General features: G+C 47.0%; 1 protein-coding gene across 1 annotated transcript in view; it reads left to right on the top strand.

Moving 5' to 3' along the window:
* CERT1 (ceramide transporter 1) overlaps positions 1-19,717 on the top strand; it is a 30,288-nt gene that overhangs the window by 5,981 nt on the left and 4,590 nt on the right. The window contains exons 2-14 of the mRNA XM_078874414.1: positions 225-341; positions 5,461-5,574; positions 5,775-5,913; positions 8,019-8,099; positions 8,955-9,112; positions 11,843-11,935; positions 13,216-13,302; positions 13,785-13,871; positions 15,710-15,805; positions 15,935-16,067; positions 16,527-16,597; positions 16,953-17,081; positions 19,020-19,149. Coding sequence (XP_078730540.1) covers positions 225-341; positions 5,461-5,574; positions 5,775-5,913; positions 8,019-8,099; positions 8,955-9,112; positions 11,843-11,935; positions 13,216-13,302; positions 13,785-13,871; positions 15,710-15,805; positions 15,935-16,067; positions 16,527-16,597; positions 16,953-17,081; positions 19,020-19,149 — 1,435 coding nt within the window. The remainder of the gene's footprint in view (positions 1-224; positions 342-5,460; positions 5,575-5,774; positions 5,914-8,018; positions 8,100-8,954; positions 9,113-11,842; positions 11,936-13,215; positions 13,303-13,784; positions 13,872-15,709; positions 15,806-15,934; positions 16,068-16,526; positions 16,598-16,952; positions 17,082-19,019; positions 19,150-19,717) is intronic.

A 19,717-nucleotide genomic window follows, 5' to 3' on the forward strand; every position in this document is an offset into this window, starting at 1 on the left:
TTACCGTTAAGTACTTTGTCAATCTTATACCGGATGAAGGCCTCCCCCATGCCTTGCTGGTCACTGTGGATTGGGGCTAGGATCTGTTCAGATACCACTCCTTACACTGATAGCCATGGCGTGGATCAAACTCGGGTTGCAAGGTTAATAGAAGGAGGGTTGGGGTGGCGGACACTTTTACTTGACGATGAATACGTGCGCTCTGGTCGTGTCTTGTCTTGCAGCCCCACGAGTTTGACGAGTGCCGCTTTGACATCTCGGTCAACGACAGCGTGTGGTATTTCCGTGCGGAAGACCCTCAGCACCGGCAAATGTGGGTGGAGGCTCTGGAACATCACAAGGTGAGGCCGCAATTCATTGACGTCTATAGATGCACAAAAGGTGGACCGGGTGGCTCAAGAGGGCCACTGACGATTTGCCTCACGGCAGTTCGATGGATTGCCATAATTTGGAGTTACGATTTTTGTCTTGTTTTTGTTTTCTTGTTTGTATCGTTTCTGGTTAGTTCTGTCTCGTTTGGTCCATGAGACTAAATGTGACGTTGATATATTAAAATGAAAAGTAGCTAAATATATTATGAATCATTGATTCACCCCACCGGAAGACAATGAATTTCACAAATTCAGGTTTCCGATGAGATTTAAGAAACTACTGTTTGTAACGTTGTAACAGTTATTTTATTTTAACACACGAATCCATCCATGTATCATGGGTGTAAGAATACATTTCAATATATGAATTGATGCATCCCTTGCCTTCTAATTGTGCTCCGAGCCAGCACTGCTCAGATCCTGGGTTCCAATCTTGAGTGTCGGTCACCCGTGTCCTCGCATGGTGGAAAATGAAAACGCGGTGCAATGGGCCACGGCTTTCATGCCGCGGCACCGGGAGAGACTGCACGCTTAAGCTTCTGTAGGGTTGTCTTCGCACATTTCAATAAAGCAGCAGACCTGCCGCTCATACACAAGGCACGATCCCGGAGGGATTGGCTGTGCAAATTGGACCACGAACAAAGCCCGCTTGCCTTCCGGAGGTTACACTTGTACACGCTCCTCCCTACCAGATGCGTGTCGCTGGGCTGCGCCAGTCTATCGGTGTCAATACAAATACATGTTTTATTCATATACCATCTAAATGTGACCGCAATCTCAAGACAACGTACAGAAACGGTGGTCTCATGCATGCATTTTATAGTCGGTCGCGGGCAGAGGGAAAAAATAAGGAAGGTCTTAATCGTAGACTTGGGCAGGGCCCTGACGACTGCTGAGTGCAGCTGTGGAGGAGGAGCGACCTCCCATTTAAAGGAGGTTGATTGGTGGCTTCAACATAATTTCTTGGTCACCTTTTGCATATGCGATGCCAGTACTTTTTATTCTCCTTTCAATAATTTCCATCTCAATAATGCTTGCTTATCGCTAAAATCATGTTATCTTGACCGACCCCATAGCGTTTCGTCGGCTGTAAGAAAAAGAAGACTCAAAGTGCGTTATCTTTCTGGGGTAAACGTTACTCTTGCAAATAATGGTGCAATATTTAAATTGTGCAGAGCGATGATACTGCCGTAAACCCAGGGATGTGAGTTAAGCAGTGTCTACCTATAAAGGTCATGCTTGTTTTTACTGTTGACAATCGGGCTAGGGAAGTAATAGAGAGAACACCCAGATTTTATCACATTGGTCACGTGGGGGGTGGGGGGGTTACTCAACCAGGGATTACATTCCTAAACGATGAGTGTGCATGGAGGAAGGAAAACAGGCTGACTAATATGCCTTCTCAGCCAAACTACTAATCCGTATGCATGCGGGTCACTCGATTTAACATTTCGGTTGCACATGACATTACACCATCGTGGAGCTGCTGTGTAAACAACCCTTGCTTCTGGTATAAAAAACACTCCGATAAACATGACTGCAGGCAGAAAAATGGCTGGATGCAAGACATAGGAATCTAAAAAAAGGTAAACAAATATCTTTACATTCACACAGCTTGACATCCTGGGGGTCAATCGATGTGTGCGGTATTTCACTCAAGTCAATTTCCTTAAGCGAGGTGGTTTTGGTTTGACGCCAGTTGTGAGCGCTCTATATGGCGGTTCCTGTTTCTGCCACACCCGTGAACATCCATTACCCCGCCGACGACGACGTTTTCTGCCTCCCTCCCACACTCCCCGCCATGCCCTCCCTCCGTACCCCCTCCCACGTGCCCGTCTGTCGGCCGACGGGGGCGCCCCGTTGCATTCCGCTCAATCCGCGTGCGGTGTTGCTGGCTTTTCACGCTGTGGACGGGACGATTGTTGGATGCGCGTCACATGTTGGTGACGCGTGGCGGCGCGTGCGGCGCGTGCGCAATTTCACGCTCGCCTTCGTAATTTTGATGAATGCACTGGCACGTCCATGACTTCCAACAAGTGCTTGCTTATACAGCAGGCTGGCTCTCTTGCGGGTTATTCAACCGTGTTTTACTAAGTGTACAGATTTAACCCTTCCTGCGATTCGATGAATTGTCACCGTTTAGGATCTTGTTTTGATTCAGGAATGGATTTTTTTTGCCCAGGTTTGGCTGCCTTGTGCGTGTTGTTCGAGTTATTCTTGCCTTTTTCAGTTTTGTTTGCGCCGTTAGCCAAAATGTAACATGAGCATATCATCGCATGAGTTTCAGCTATTCCATATTTAACATGCGCAATTTGAAGCGTGTGTCCTTGAGTGTAGGAATACATTTTTGCATTATGCCTGGTAAATAGTGTCAAAGCACGGAGCTGGCACAGCTGAGAGCCACTCATCATTAAAGTGACATCTCAAGCGCAGCGAGTTGATAGCCTCTCTAATTTTGTTCCTTCTCGTCTGTATTGTTTCTCATTTGATCTATCTCATTTGTACAGCCTTATAGGCTTGCCAATTGTAACATTTATATAATATTTCATAACTTGTGAGTAATAGATACTTGCACGTCATTGTATATGTGCTTACCGAGCATAATAATCAATAGTGATGATAGATGAATCGCTACAAGGCGAGTTTTACAGATTGTAAACACTTGATGTTGTTTGGTAGGGTGGTATTTTAGCTTTAAGTAATTCTTTGTTCATTTCAGTTTTTCTAAAAATAAAAGTATTCGTCGAGAAAGAATATACAGTCCATGGCCTACTGACCTGATTCTATTTTCAAAGATGTTATCCATTTAATGTCTAGTCTACACACCATTCATAATCATCATTTTCATCAGCCATGCTGATTACTATGACCCACATATCCATTGTCCAAACCAAAAGGTGACAAAGAGTAAAATGTACAAGCACGCATAAGCCATTCAGTTCAGTGGCCACCACGAGGCTCCTGTAATGGATATGCTGTGAGGAGGATGCTGTAATGGAGAGTTTTTTGCCCAGCACTCCACTCCTAAGTGGTCAATGACTCATTACAAACGGGGCAGGGTGGTTGTGGTTGATAATGACCACTCGGGGAAGGCATCTTGTCAAACTCTGAAACCGTTTGTGACGTGAAGCTGCTGAAAGCTTGCTTAACTGGAATCCTGTCCATTGTTTATTTAATGGCCCTTGCCAGAACATGATGTGCAAGTAGGGAGGGGGGGGTCTCGTCATCGAAAATAAATAATAATGGATTACGTAACGATTTCAAAACAAAAAAGCGCTTCTCATAAGCTCCAGACTCGTGACGCTGCATCACGAGGCGATCATTATTCACAGCTGTGCAGCGCTAGTTTACAGCGGTGGCTGACCGATGCGTAAGCGCATACACACAAGTGATAAACACGATCGCCCGGGATGCACATCGTTAAAGTTGTTCCTTTATGCAAATGTTTTATTTTTTTAAACCGCTGTATTGTTCCCGCGTGCTTTTGCGTTCTCTTCGTGGCTTTCCAACTCGCACACCCCAACGACTTTGTTCACCCCCTTTCCTTCCTGGCTCATTTCCTGCCGTGATGCTGGGCACTGCCGGTGCTAAAGACGATGATTCCTCTTGTGGGACTGCATGGGAATGAGTAGAAGCAAAGGTCAGGGGGTTGGCGAGGAATCACTGGGGCCCTATCGCTGGAAATGGAAAATGTCGAGCAGAAGTCTCGGACTGCACTTTGGCTCCGAGAACGTGCACGCAGTGATAGAAACGTGTGTTTTAGATAATGTCTGCCCTAAAATTCCACGCGATAAGCCAATTAGTTGAGCTATAATTTGTGGCCAGGTCGCTTCTGAAAAATAAGCTAATGGCTTGGTGGGCTTCACCTGGTAAAATAAAAAGAGGTTAGTTGTACTTTATTTTTTGGCATGATTTGTTAACCTTTCCTATACTTTGCACTGCTATCGTTTTTATTTTGTTTGTTGTAACGTTCTGACCCACCCCAAATGGACATCTGTGAAAAAGATCTCTATAGCTCATCGGATTCCTCCAGTATAAATAAATATTTAGATTCTGCTACATATGCTTGTCATTTCACTGGGTGACATTAATATTAATCTTTATTTAACCATGCTAAGACCCGGCTAAAGAGAGATTGAGATCTTATTTCCAAAAGGGATCCTTGCAAGATGACAGCAGCTCGTCAGCTTCACAGAACACCTCCCCAATGAATTATACACAACGCATATTATATTAAAATAGAATAAAATATAAAAACTCATTAACAAAATAAATGATTTAAAATGTTCTCTAAAATGTCCCTTAAATCTGGAGCTACCCTCTTTCCCCCCCCCACCAGCCATCCTTGCTGTCGGGATCACCACATGGTATGCATGTTGAGGGCCTTGGTAATGTAAACGGAAGATGAAAAAACGTGGAAAGACTCGCTCATGAGTTGGCTTACAGCTTGGGCCAAATTTGTTTTGAACTGCAGGAGGTTGGGTGAATTTACTTGTGGTGCATGAGATTACGTAGAGGGTGTGTGCCCAGCACACTGTACGAGTTCGCAATGACTGCTGTGTTTTGTGTTGGCTCGTAGCGTGTTGGCCTATATTTGAGTTGTCCAGTAGTGCAAGATGCATCTCTTCAATTTTCCCACAAGCCTTGAGCACTTTCCCACAAGATTAAGCGAGGGGGCTGCGCTTGTGTACATCTTTGTTTTGGCTCATTAGACCGTGGGAGATCTGTACGATGCATTCTCGTGGGACACTGGATGTGAGTGTGTTTGCACATGAGAATGTTGCTATGTACGTGCACAAAGTGATGGTGTAGTGGTCTGTGCACTACCCTCAGTACCCAGTTACTTGACTTAGACTCCCGACCATGGCTCGTGAGTGGTATCAGAACTTGTTCCTGGTTCAAATGAGCCCTTAAATGAGCATCTGGTTGAGTGTTTAAACTTTGCCACTGCGGAGACTGGCGGTCGGGCATTGTGCTGGCTATGCCATCCCCTCGTGTGCTGTGATGGCCTTAATAGGTATACGCTAACAGCACATACACCAATGGTATACATGGCTATAGGGCGAGTCTTTGTCTTCATGGTTTACAGCTGCAGACAGAATCGGGGTATGGATCCGAGTCCAGCCTACGGCGTCACGGCTCCATGCTGTCACTCACTTCCGGGGCGAGTGGTTTCTCAACCACATCCACATCCTCCTTCAAGGTGGGCCCCCCACCATCACGATCCCACCGTTGCTGGCAATTCCGACGTTCGTATTTCTCGACTGCAGGCAAAATGACGATGTGATGTTCATCATCCTGACGATTGCGCCATCGGGTAACTGCACACTGCTATCGACCAAATGCTGCGACAACACTTGAGAACTTCGTGGGCCGCACGTGTTTTGTTTGATCAATTCTTAGAAGGGGCTGGGGCTGAGGGAGAAACTTGCGGAAATGGAGACCTTCCGGGACATCCTCTGCCGGCAAGTGGACACGCTCCAGAAGTACTTTGACGTCTGCGCGGACGCGGTGTCAAAGGACGAACTGAGCCGAGACAGAGGTGACACTTGCCAGCGTGTGTCATTTTGTTGTTGTTTTTTTTTCCTTCCCCTCCTGTCAGCTCAAGAGTTGGCAATGTGGTTCAATGAACTCTCCCTATCTTTGTCATTCACTAGCTTTGTTGCTTCGGTCAAACGTGCACTCTTTCCTTCAATGTCATTCTTCTACATCAGCGGCTGTGTGACGGAAAGGCAGTGAGCAAAAGCCACAGACTCTACGCATTTGTGACAGGCTGAATGAGACTGTGGCTTAAGGCAGCACTGGGCAGAATGTATGGATATTATATATATATTTTTTTTTAATCGTTGGTGATTTTTTTCCACGTACTTTATTCCAATTGTGCTTTCGGCATCATTTCAGCAGACGAGTCCCTTTGGATCTCTCTCACAGCAGTGCAGCCCTTCGTATTTGAGAACGGTCCATGGAGGCAGAGCTACTTCGGAGATCCCTTCAAAAAGCGACCTCTGATCCACACAGTATAGGGCAAGACATTCCCATCTGCTATGCCGTATGAGAGGCATGTACATCTCTTGACGATTACACCGATAATTTCATTCTCAGATTGGGAATTTATCCAGATTGAGTTCAGAACCAAATTGGTGACTGGCCAGGCTAAGACTAGCTATCAACTTCCTACACTTGACAACCTGTAGGTTTTCTGCCTAGATTTGAACCCAGGCTCTTGGTGGTGCCAGTTTAGTAATTTGACATCTGAGCCACCCAGCCACCTGCGTGGTTGAAATGTGTATTGTTGCCTAAACCTTGTGACGGCCTGTTTTGCGAATATGCTCCTTTTTCTGCGGCCAAGCCCATTCCAAAGTACTCTATTTTAAGGGCTCTCGTACCACGGGGAGGGGGGGGGGTTCAACTGAAGCGTCTGTGTGGCACTTGTCTTTTTTTTCCGTTTTCCCTGCCATATTCGTAGGTGGCAGACGCCAAACAAGACGTGACCTTACTTAGTAGAGCTACATTCAATTCCGGATAAAACGGAGATTACCTGTGACCTCCGTGTCACCCAGTTGCTGACGAGATTGGTGGAAAGTGAAATTCCCGTGAGGCTTACACAATCAAATCCCAGTATTTTCTGTAGTTGAGGGGGGGGTGAGGGTCACAGCCCCTGGGAGCATGTGCCACAAAACATTGTTGTGAAAAAAAAAATGATTTGATGCTATGTGATTTGTACAACAACAAGCGTTTGGCAGGGGATTTTTATTTTTTTGCACAGCCAAGTCTTGTAATACTGTAGCCAAAAGGGGAGTCGAGAAGAGACACTGTCTTGGCCAGATCAGAGTCAGCAAATGCAAAGATTAACCAAGAAATACAACAGAGTCAGCAGATAAGAAGCATCCACCATCCAGCCTCCATGCCACGTCATTTGACCTTTTGACCGGCTATTTCACAGCGCACACTCCTGTCTGTGAGTGGTGACGTGGTAGGTTGTGGGCTTTTTTGCTCCGGCACTTTTAGAGGCAAGGGTTTGTGAATCGCATGCAGATTTCGTGACATTTTCATACCCTCTGAAATTCTAGGTGGCCAGTTGATGGTAGGGCAAATGGGACTTTTAACCCATCCGTGATTTCCTTTGTGTGTGTGGCGGCTTTTTCTGGGTACTCTGGTTTCCTTTGACATGCTAAATATTCCTGGATTCTGAATTAGTCGAACATCTCTGTGCAAATTCCATCTGAAAATACTCTTGAGTCTCAATGAGGCCTTTCTGGATAAATGTGATCTTTATAAATCCCCCTGCCGTATGGTTCCTGCTGTTGACCTCGCCATACTTCCACCCTGCTCCGTATAGCTTGAGCGATGGTGGGGAGCATAATACAGTACAACAATGGATTGTGCTGCTCTCTCCTGCACACAATGTAGCCCTGCAGCAGCCCATATCACATTTTGTATGCATCGTGGTCACCCATCCAAACACTGTCCAGGCTCAGGCCTGTTTAGCTTCCAAGATCTGACGAGACAGGGCACTTCCCTGGGTGATTTTGGTTATGGGCATTGTCATTGCTTTGAGATGTTGTTGCCGTGCATACGCGTTAAGTGTCTCGCTGGGCTCGTGCGTTGTTTTCTAACTCCGAATGTGTGCCTGCTTGGCCCAACTAGGTCTGGACGAGGACGATGACGGCTTCCCAACGCCCCGGCCCTGCGAGGATCACTTCTTCTCGAGCAACACCAAGGACAAACGTGAGTCTTGAACTTTGCACGTGTCCTTTGGGTTGCGCCTGCCATGTCAGAGTGCTATATTGCACTCAATTGCACGATTATGGTAACCCAAACTATTAACTATAGTAAACCCTCTGTAGTCTGATAATTGTTTTTTTATCCTTTTATCTGGCAACAAAACTGACACCTTTTTTTACGAGGAGTCATGTTTGCATAGACCACAATACCTGCAGTCATAATGCAAACAAAAAACACAACTCTGATAATGTATGCACTGTCCTTGAAGTTGATTGGTCCACACCCGAGACAGCTTTCCTTACAGCCTAGTCTCACATGGGTTGGACCAGATGACGCCTCTGTAGTCTGTTTCTGTAGTCTGTTTCTTCAACGGGGAAGGGGGCATTGCAAAACTTACATTCTCTCCTGAAGCTCGCAGACCCTGACCATTAGCCATTTAATTCCTGAACATATTAACATACTCAAGAATAAAATAGCACTCAATATATTCAAACACTTTGACTGGTGAAGGTGAAGTCATCGTCACCTATGATCAGTCCACTGTTGAATGAAGGCATCCCCAAGCCCAGAGAGAGCCAGGTTGCGTTCAAGTCGCATTAAATCAAGTTTGTTGAACAACTGGGAAATAATTGTAGAAAGGACACGAGGTTAATATTATTGCTGATGAAATATCTGTCACGCTTCCATGAATTATCTCAGAGTTGGTTGACAAGTTTGGAAGTGTTTGAGGAATGAATGTAATCTTTTATACATCAGTGGGGTCAAGAGTTTATAACATAAATCGTTGTCTTTACATGTTTCTTTTATGCGATACTCTTGATGAAATTCGTGAAAATATTTTTTTTCCCCCACTGCCAGTCCTGCAGCTCTTCATGCCCAAGGACATCAGCTGGATCGACTTCAAGGGAGAAGCAATTACTTTCAAGGCCACGACAGCCGGGATCCTCGCCACGCTGTCGCACTGCATCGATCTGATGGCCAAGCGCGAGGAGAGTTGGCAGAAGCGGCTGGAACGGGTAATGGGCATCCCTTGCAGACAACTGGGAATCCCCCATGCACCACTTCTAGCTAAGTAAAGACACTTCCAGCTCGGACTCATCGTCCGATACATGCTGCCGAGCTGGTACGTCCGTCCAGCCTGAGGTCGGGGGAGCAGCTGTGCGGAGCTTCAACTTGCACGGTCATAACCTTTGCGTGTGAAATGACGTGGCAAATAGCTCTGGAAGTTTACGAGTGTTTCCCAACCCTCCCCCCCCACCTCCCCCCGGATGTTCGATTCAGTTTCGAGCATATACACAACCGTCACGTTTCCGACCGTCACGTACGTGTACCGACTGATTTAACCGCCCACAGCCAAGTGCAGTGTTGGCGCGCGATGCTGTTGCCGTCACTTGCTGTGGATGTTCACAATTTTCACCATTTCACGTTCAGTCATGCAGTCTTAGTCTCGCGTACATTCTCGCTCGCTTCCAAAGTGCAGCGAAGCTTTTCCCGTTGTTGGAAGCCGTTCGCTATAGATTTGTATCCAGTGAAATAGAGAATGACAGATACACCATGTAAGGTATAACTCTCATTTTCTATAGATGTTGATGCCTCGCATTTTCACATCCGCCTATAGATCAGTCCCCAGCCAGTCAGGTATGCGGCATTGTGTTGTACATTGGTCTCACGAGCTTGCTCGAGTCAAATTAAAAGAATATCTGGCACCTTATTCTGAATTTACGTGTGTGTATATATATCGTGTGTAAAATAATGTCCATTATAATGCAATGAAACTTGATGCAAAATGAGCAGGAAATGGGTTGGGTGATAATCGCAGATTGCTTGGGTTACACAATCTCGTTATGCTCCTGGACCAATGCGGTAAATTCTGTTAAATCGGAACACTGCCTTTGGCCAAATCACTTGGAATGTGCCAGATTTTGTCAGATATTGCAAGCTAAGCAGAATTTTTTGCCTGGATAAGCGCTTGGATGAGTGACCACCATGCACAAACGGGGTGGGCTACCACATTTATGCTCCCCACCTTCACCACCGCTTAATGATGATCTACATTCTGAATGCATTATTTTGTTTGCATCAGCTTACGTGCCTAATTGAGGGCTTGTTCTCATTCAATACCCGTCAATGGGGAAAATACATGTTAATTTGGATTCATATGTTGTTTTTTTCTGGCTTTATGTGAATGAAAAGACACAAATTTGCCCGTTCTCTCATTGAAAATAGGCAAATTTAAAAATATCACTGTCCTGGTCACAAAAGCAAAGTTTGTGGGGATTAATAGCCATTGTCTGTACTTTTAAGGCATAAGCAATTAGGAAATAACACTTACTACCCAGGAACAAAAAATAAATAATTTGTTTTTACACAATTTGTGCTTGTGCACCACCCAAAACGCAGTTGCTTAATTTGTCTACAATGGTTATTTTTAGATGTACGCTACTTTTTGGCATTCCTCCTGCCTTCAACCTTTCTATTTAGCGAGGTTGCCAGGTGGCTCAGAGGTCCAGAGTGCTAAGCCTTGATTCAAATCTGGGATCTCGGTGTTGCCAGCTCAGCACTTAAAAGGACTGGAGGGGAGGGGGAAGGAAGAGATGGCTCTGCGATATTCACTTCCACATGCTGTTCTGCTCTCGCACACTGCTGTGCGAGAGATTCGAATAGATACGTTATCTCGCGACATGGAGGCAATAGTTACAGTCGGGATAAAATTTGGGAAAAAACATGCAAAAATTTGAAAGAAAACCATGCAGTGAGGTTTTCTTTACACGCTACGGTGCACGTGCTTTCATTGACCGACGGTTTCTGGCTGGCTGTGTAAAACCTGCAGTGGGCACGGAGAGCCAGGGAGAGATGAGCCTCCGCCTGCTCGCTTTTATCAGCGCGTGACCTCGCGCGTTTCAACGGGGCGCGTCCAGATGTCTGGCCCCAATGTGCAAACGATTTTTTTTCTTTTTTTTTCTTTCCCTCCCAGCTCCCCCGTCGGTCGCACTTAGAAAAAAAGGGTTTGGCAGTGGCGCAGAACAGACTGAGAAAACTCGGATAAAAAGCGAAGATAAACCTTGAGAGCATTTCGGCGTCTGTAATAGTTTCCAAGGAAGCGCTTATAAGTACAAGCGTTGGCCACGGGGGAGTCCGCACGTGCTTCTCAATGTTGTCTTCTGCTGCACGGCACAGTTGTAGCACAGATAATGCCCAGTGAAGCCCTTGCTAAAAATTACTCCAAAAAAGAACAGTTCCCTTGTACGGATGTGCTGCCCGTTGTGTCGCGGTTAGCCCACTGGACTTGCCATCCAAAGGTCGCCGATTCCATCTCGTGGCATGTCAGTTGACACATTGGCCAAGTTCCTTAATTCCCCCACTGTCTAGATAACAGTATAAATGGTCGATCGGTGGGTCACGTGCGGTGGGATAAGGTGTGGGTACTCCCGTCACTGCCAAGATGTTTCGCTAGCATGGAAGAGTAGGCCAAATACCCATGGGGTGGCTCTCGAAATGCTGTCTAGAGCTCTTTTAGGTTTAGACCCTTTGCCAGCAGTGGCATGAGCAAGCAATTGCATGGCTGTGCCTTTACTAACTTTACCTGTATGGTGGGTGCATTGCACACTGGGTCGTAGTAGAAATGGTCAACGTGTGTGCTGGTGCAGAGGAAGTTGACTCTGCAATGTCACCTCTTTCACCCACGCGTGAGTGTTGCAAGATGGCGCAGTCACTCACGACGCAAGTATGCCGCGGTGTCGTTGTAGGAACAAGAAAAGAGAAAAAAGGTGGAGGAGGCCTACAAGAATGCCTTGGAGGAGCTCAAGAAGAAGTCTTACATTGGGGGCCCAGACTACGAGGTGGGGTAGCTGTCACAGCAGATGGGAGAGAACATTCGATACTAATTCATATCGTGCATTGGTTAAAGCAATTATGTGCTCGCTTACGTTGGCTCGTGTGCGTATGTTATTTTATGAACTGATGCATTTTTTAACGTGACGTGTGGCCCTGAAACGTGTGTGTGTGTGCGCGCGAGTGCATTAAAGTTGATGGATTTCGGTGCAGTTTCCAGGATTGTCAATAAAGATATCGTCGTCCCTTATAAAGGCATTATAATTAGACAGCAGTTTTATACACTAGCAGTCTATTCATACTTCGGTCTAAAATGATTTTCACAAGAATGCACTTGGTACTTTAAAGATGTTTATCATACCCGTTTCATCCCTTAACATCCACACATGCGCCGTGTTTTGGCGCCACCCACTGTGTCGAGATTTGAGAGGGCCCCAACTGTTTGCACACATCTGGGCCGTCTTACGAATATTTACGTTATGTTCTGTTAAAGATCACCGAAGCTTTGTTTTTGTTGGCATGCAGCTGTATCTTCCCAAAACACTCCACACATTCGTCAAATAACACGTTTGTATGCTTACGTTGAACTTATTTTGCACCCTACGTCGCCACGGGTGGCTACGTACGCGAATTGCCATGAGATTCTGTTTGCGCTTGTTCACCGTTACCAATGAAGTAACACACGCGTTACCTTTCGTATTAAACCCCACCATTCAACCTCATAGTTCAAGCTGTCGTCTCAGTGCACGGCACAATAAGAATTTAGGATTTACATAGCATCCAATGGCGACTGCACGGGCAAAACCCTGTACAGAAATAACGGGGTATTTTTTTAGTAAGTGGGCATTGTAATTATTTAATAATGGATGGTACTTTAATGTACACGCCCAAAATTTGCCCTTGTTTTTTTGTGTAGTCTGGTTCACATGCAGTTGAACACGTAGGCTTTCGCGACCAATATTATTCATAATCAACGTTTTTGGGTTAGATCGCGTTATTTATAAATGTCGTAACCCTCCACCACCCGACACGGCCAATCAGCAAAAAGGTGTCACGTTGACAAGACAAATAGTTCACTGCTTTAGCCCACCGGTGTGTTGAAGCGTGAAACCACAACATTTACAATTTTTGAGTAGTACGACGTTTCGCTGGTAATTGCATCCAGCATCATCGGGCAATTCGCCAGAATGGTTCACATTGCAGCGGCATGCGCTACTGGTTAGAGGGTGCTTTTTCCCCAGGCTTGTCATTCATTGGCTTTTGTGTGCGGTGCTCGTTTGACCGGCAGGAAGGGCCCAACAGCCTTATGAACGAAGAGGAGTTCTTCGATGCCGTGGAGGCTGCTCTCGACCGGCACGAGAAAATGGAAGAGCAGGTGAATTCCGGCTTCATCACGCCATAGCAACTGGACATATCTTGCATATAAAACAGCACACTTTGCCATTTCACTTGCGGATGAGGGCCATTCACATGCCATGGAGGTTGTTTAACCATACTTGACCGTGCGGGTTAAAAGGCGGAGAGCATCGGAGTGGAAGCTTGGAAGTACAGTACAATAATGCATTTTCGCTGCACTGCCCTCTGCTGCCGACTATGTTGACAAAGCTCGCCATGACCCAGATACTTTGAGGTGTTATTATGACTGCTAATATACAATTGCTGTTGGTTTTGGTCATGCAGTTAGTAGTTAATGCTGATCATGAGATAGGTTCTAAACACGTTTGGTGTGGCTTTTTTGTACCTTCACCGAAAGTATTCACGAATGCAAGGATGACGGAAGGATCGTCGGCTCAAAGTCACACCGTGTTGATAAACGGTGTGCGGGGGTTCCCCCCTTGTGCGCGTCGCGTTTTGCAGCAGCTGGAGCGAATGCGGGGAGTCACGCTGTGTCCTGACCTGGTGCCCGACACGCTCAGCATCCGCGTGCACCGCTTCTCTCAGCAGGTAGCGCCAAGCCCTCCCTGCCCCCCGCTTGCCCCCCTCCCTGCCCCGCCCCACCTCACACCCTGCGCCCCATGCCACCCACCCCACCCCGTGCAAACCCCCCCCACCACGCCACCACCCAGCTCCACCCGCCCCACCCCACCGCGCCCCACCCCGCGCCCCCCCCGACCCCACCCCGCGCCCCCCCCCCCCGACCGCGCCCCGCCACGCCTCGCCCCACCGCCCCACCCCGCCACATCCCCAAATTTCACGCAGCCACAGTCACAACCAGCCGCGCATACCACCACCATGTGTGTTCTTAACTAGCTTGTAAAGAGCTGGGACGAGTAGTCGATTCTTTGACCCAAAAATTCCAATGGGCTACTTTGCATGTGATCGATGACTCGGGTGCCTTTTTAAAAATGGCGGCCACCCCCCACATCCTTTCTCCTGAAGGCAGGAAACCCCCCCTCACAACCCACACTCAACCCGACATGGCCGATGATGCCGATTACCACACCCATCACCTCCCGTCCAGTTAAACTCGGGGTAAACTAAAGTGATAATGTTTTGTTCCCACTGTTTTTGTATTCTCCGATTTTAATTAAGTAATCAAGTCGATCATGGGTGGAGATTGATTACTTAACCGGCTGTCCTAGCTCTGTTGCGACCTTTGTTTGGTAAAATGATGCCGTTTTTAGTAACGGGCCACGTGTGTTCAACTCGCGGTTGCTTTTTTCACTTCCCCCTTAGCAGCTGTCTTCTGTTAGATCTCCATTTACTGGAAGTGCTCATTAAAAGTGGCACTCTGCAGCGCTGTTGGTTGCGTGCCGTCATCTTGGAGAAGTGGACCGCGTGAAGTGTGACTCGCTTGAAGCTCGCAACACCATTTAGACTTTGCTGGGGAACTAAAGTTGAAATGAAGCAGTGCAACTTTGTGTTCCATGATGTACCACTTTTAACAAAGCGGGCTATGTTGCTTCTGTTTTGCAAATAGCACGGTTGGCTACTTGCGGTGCGAAATGAGTTCAACATACATGCAACGATGTTGCTTCCGTTTTGCAAATGGTTGCACACTTCTTCTTGTCTACGGCATTGTATAAAAACTGATAAGTCCGTGTCCAGGGCTGATAACCAGCCTCTGCGGTGGGCTGAGAAATTAATGCCTCTGCAGGATTTATGAGCGGCATGATAATTCACAATGTGGTTCATGGTCCGGTCAGGATTTCTACAGTCACATGTCATCGGGCTTCCTCTGATTTTCCACTTGAATAGGTTGGGTAGGGGGGGGTATGTGTTGGTAGGTGTGCATCTGACACGGGTGCTACGGGTTATTCGGGGGTGTTGGTAGGCGACAGCGAGTGCCATTGCTTTTGAGGCAGATCTAATCCAGGGGGTGCGATGGTTGGGTCAGTGGATGAGATATTTATTGTCTCCCTCCCATTGTTCTTGAGTGTCATAACCTTGAAACGCACAAGACCTTGGCCATATTCCTGAAGGGTTTGTGCGGTAAGCCTTAAGTCGGGGGTCTTGGGGTTTCTGTGGCATTTATTAAAGGGTAAGTTGGGTTTGCACACTAATACATTTATAAACGCATTGAAGTCCATGTGTAATAAAGTATAAACAAATGCACCGCTATTCAGTGTCCACTTAACAGGTAGCACAATGCTGCTCCAGGCAACTAGTTAACTGGTATACATGGACTGAAAGAGCGACACGGAACTGACAAAACCATGCACGCCCTCTGGCGACACCGCCCAAGCGAGCCCCTGCGTTTACACTTTGTTGAGCGTCCCGTCTAGCACGGGTTAAACGGCATTGATAGCACGTCGCCTCCCGTGCCCTCGTGCCCCCCGCAGGTGGAGGAGTCCATCAAGAGCCACATGCAATACTCGCTGCAAGACGTCGGCGGCGATGCCAACTGGCAACTCCTCGTGGAGGAGGGCGACATGAAGGTGACCGCCGCTTCTCTCGCCATCGTTGTCCTACGCCGGGTCTCGTCAGACGGTTGACTTTTTTCGTGGGGGGCGTGGTTTGGGGGGGGCATTGCCTGAAATCAAACGGAGTCTGTCGTGCTCCCCAAGGTTTACCGACGGGAGCTGGAGGAGAACGGGATTGTGCTGGACCCGCTGAAGGCCACGCACGCCGTGCGGGGCGTCACGGGCCGCGAAATCTGCCACTACTTCTGGAAAGTGGACCACCGCACTGAATGGGAGAGTGAGTGGACGCACCGCAGCACCCTTTAGTCAATCCGCTGCTGGATGAGGGCTGTCCCCATGCACCGCCCGCCATGCCTGTCGTGGGGGTCACTTGACCGTGCTTCACGCTGAGCACCGAGGGTTGGTGAACAAGGGGAGCATCGATGTGGGAGCGTTATGTTCGGTACTATAATGGATTTTTGCAACGCTGCCGTCTACTGCCTGTCATGTAGTGCTGCAGCAGCCGAAAGAAACCTGGCACAGCCTTGCTTAGCTTTTAAAGCCACACATTCCGAGTGATTTTGTAATCGAAAATAGAGGTGTGTGAGTACATTGTAAAAAATTGTGGGGTTATTATTTCGTTTCAAAGATTTTTTTCACAGAACGGTTACAAAGTATTTCTGTAGAATCTGCTTGCCGTGACCCTGCATCACGTCGCTGCTGGGTGTGGTGTTGTGTGCGGCGCCTTGTCTTGCAGGCACGGTGGAGATGGTGCGTCTTGTGGAAACGCTGTCGGAGAACGAAGTCATCGTTTACCAGACGCACAAGGTACAGCAGGCCGGGGGGGTGTGAGGAGTTCCATTGGTGATCCCTGTGGAGTGTTGGGAGGTTGATTGTTGATCTCTTTAAAAAGACTAGCAGCGCGATTGCCCTCGCTGCACAGACCATTAAAGTGCTGGGTGATGGCCGTTGTTCACTTTTAATGCGCCGTTTTATTGAGGCACTGTTATCTTGGTGTGGCCTGGGACTCTTTTTGTTGTTTTTCATTTAATGTTAAAAAAAAAACATCTATTTCTTGCTAATCTTTCTCCTACTGGACATCCGTGAAAAAGAGCTTCATTGCTCATCGGATTCCTCCCAGTCTAAATAAAGATGCTAATTTTAATCATTGCCCGATTTTTAGACGGTGTGGCCGGCCTCTCAGCGCGACATCCTGTACGTGTCGAGTTGGAAGAAGGTCCGAGCCACCAGTGAGAATGACCCCGACACGTGGGTGGTGTGCAACTTCTCAGTGGACCATGCTGATGTGCCGGTACGAGTCGCTCTCCTCCCTCATCATCATCATCATCATCCTCCTCTTCATCCTCCTTTATCATCTCTCATCCCTCCTCCCTCATCATCATCCTCTTCATCCTCTTCATCCTCTTAATCCTCCTTAATCCTTTCTCATCCCTCCTCCCTCATCCTCCCTCCATTTAAACATAAATATGCAGTCAAATATGCAGTTTTAAGTCTAGATCGAAAACGAATTTCTTTAGAACTGCTTGTTGTTTTTAGTTTGTCCTTCCGCCCCCCCCCCGCCCTACAATTAACAAGGTTGGCTACGTACGGTATGAAAGAAGTTCTACATATATACAATACGTCTCCTTCGTATATAAGGTCTTACATAACCCATCAGCCTCGCAGCCTTTTCAGACGATAATTTCAACAGCATTGATTTAAGACACGCAAACTGTGGACCGTTTTCAACATAGTGTCCCCATCAGGAGATTCAGGCGCTTGCTTGAATAATTTCTGTTGAAATGCTGATCTTACGAAGAATCAAAACACGCCAATGTATTCGTCCACAATTTCTCCTTTTGTGGATTAATTAGGCATGTAACGATGCATCGATTCCTTTATTAAATGTGATTATTGCGCTCACGATACGTGCACCGTGTATTGCTATTTATACAAATGATGTGCAAAGTGCAATGCTAATCCATAATGCAGGTTTTTTTATGGGTTAGATCGCATAAATATAAATGTGTCGTGAAACCCACCACCACCCGACGCAACCAACTAGTAAGGTTTGTCACGATAAACAGAACGTGCCAATTTGTTACTAGCACAGTGCACTGGTGTGTTGGAGAGTAAATCCACAACATTAACAATCTGAGTACGATGTTTGGCCATACTCAGATTGTATTATGGATGATATTGGTCGCGAAATCCTACGTGTTATACTGCTATGCTTATGTTAGGTGGATTAATGTCAGAAAGGACTTTAAAGAGACCAACGTACATCGATGACGGAGCAAGGAAGGGGGGGGGAAGACGTTCATGCTGTCTCATCGTTACCACCGTGTGAACACCGACGATAAAAAAAACAGATACGCTAATGTTACATTTAGGCGAGCGAGCGAAACGTTACATATCAGACAGAAGACGACAACACGAACAAGGTGGTAAAACTGAGATGCGGTGAGGATTTGCGGCAATGTGAATTGTTACAACACTGGAAGCTGCCTTTAATCCCCTGCGCGCACTTTCCACTCCAGTAGCCAAGGCTTGCTATTATAGATGCCTCCCTGTCATCTCACAATGAGTTGGGAGGTCATTCATTCTCCTCTGCCGCTCTTCTAATTGTGGAACTCCCATCCAGAAATAGATTCTGTTGGCTCCCTGCCCCCCTGCTCGAGTCTAGGCTCAATAGCGTCCTTGGTTTTTTCTCTGACTACGACTGTCCTCTTCCTCTCTCTCTCCCTCTCTCGACAAACATATTTATGCCTACTATTATCTGTACAGCTCATGTAGGCAGCATGCACATCCAATATATATGTGTAGGATGAACAGCAACACGAGAATTAAGTGTGTGCAGGGGAAAAAAGGAAGGAACTGGGAAGCGAGGAAGACCTAACAGAAAATCGCTTGACAACGACATCAAAAGAGATTGGTGCCAGCAAGATGTGGCAATACTTGAGCATGTTGGCACAAGACAGAGGAAAGTGGGGAAAAAAATTATTAAATCTGCAGTGGACACCTGCAGGCTATCTGCACATAGATCGTGATGATGCTTTTTGTGTTTTAGTTTGTTTTCCTACCCCCACAACTCCGATTCGTGCGGTGCCAAAAATGTTATATACATACATATCCAATTGCTGTTGTGTAGAATGCGTGAACCTGCATTGCGAGGCAAATTCGCGTGTGGCTTGTGAATTTGCGTGAGCGAAGGGGTGTGTGCCGTTGCTTTGCATCACTGTGGGTGCAGGTTACGAATCGCTACGTGCGAGCCAAGATTAACGTGGCGCTCATTTGCCAAACGCTGGTGAGCCCCCCGGACGGCAACCAGAACATCCAGCGGGACAACTTGCTGTGCCGGATCACGTATGTGGCAAATGGTGAGATTTCAGTCCGTGCACATTGCTTCACGTTTAGTTGATAGGAGGCCAACGGTATGTAGTAATGATACAAATATATATACAGCCCTTTGCCAAAACCTTCGCTTGCTGTGTCGATTATGGGTGGGTTGGTTGCACGGGCTTCTCGGAATCAGAATATTTATACTGGAGGAATCCGATGAGCTATAAAGCTCGTCTTCACAGATGTCCAGTCGGGACGGGTAAGAACGTTGCAACAACAAACAGTGCAAAAACACGACAGCAGTACAAAGTTTTGGAAAGGTAAATCCCCCAAACACAAACAAATGAAACTTAACCATCCCCATCCTACCAGACGAAACCCCCACTGAGGTATGAACTTATTTTTCGAAAGCGACCTGGCCACATGATAGCTAAACAAAGTGGCTTATTATTTTGACATTTATAGCAAGTAAAATAATCTATATAGTCCAAACACATGCTTCTTCGGCAGTGCCACACCCTAAGACTCCGGAATCTCCTCCTCCCCCCCCACTTCACCATTCTCCTCCATCTGGGGGGAGGGATGCCCAAGTTACAGTTCAGCTTA

Source organism: Lampetra fluviatilis, chromosome 39, assembly GCF_964198595.1.
Source record: "Lampetra fluviatilis chromosome 39, kcLamFluv1.1, whole genome shotgun sequence".
Taxonomy (NCBI): domain Eukaryota; kingdom Metazoa; phylum Chordata; class Hyperoartia; order Petromyzontiformes; family Petromyzontidae; genus Lampetra; species Lampetra fluviatilis.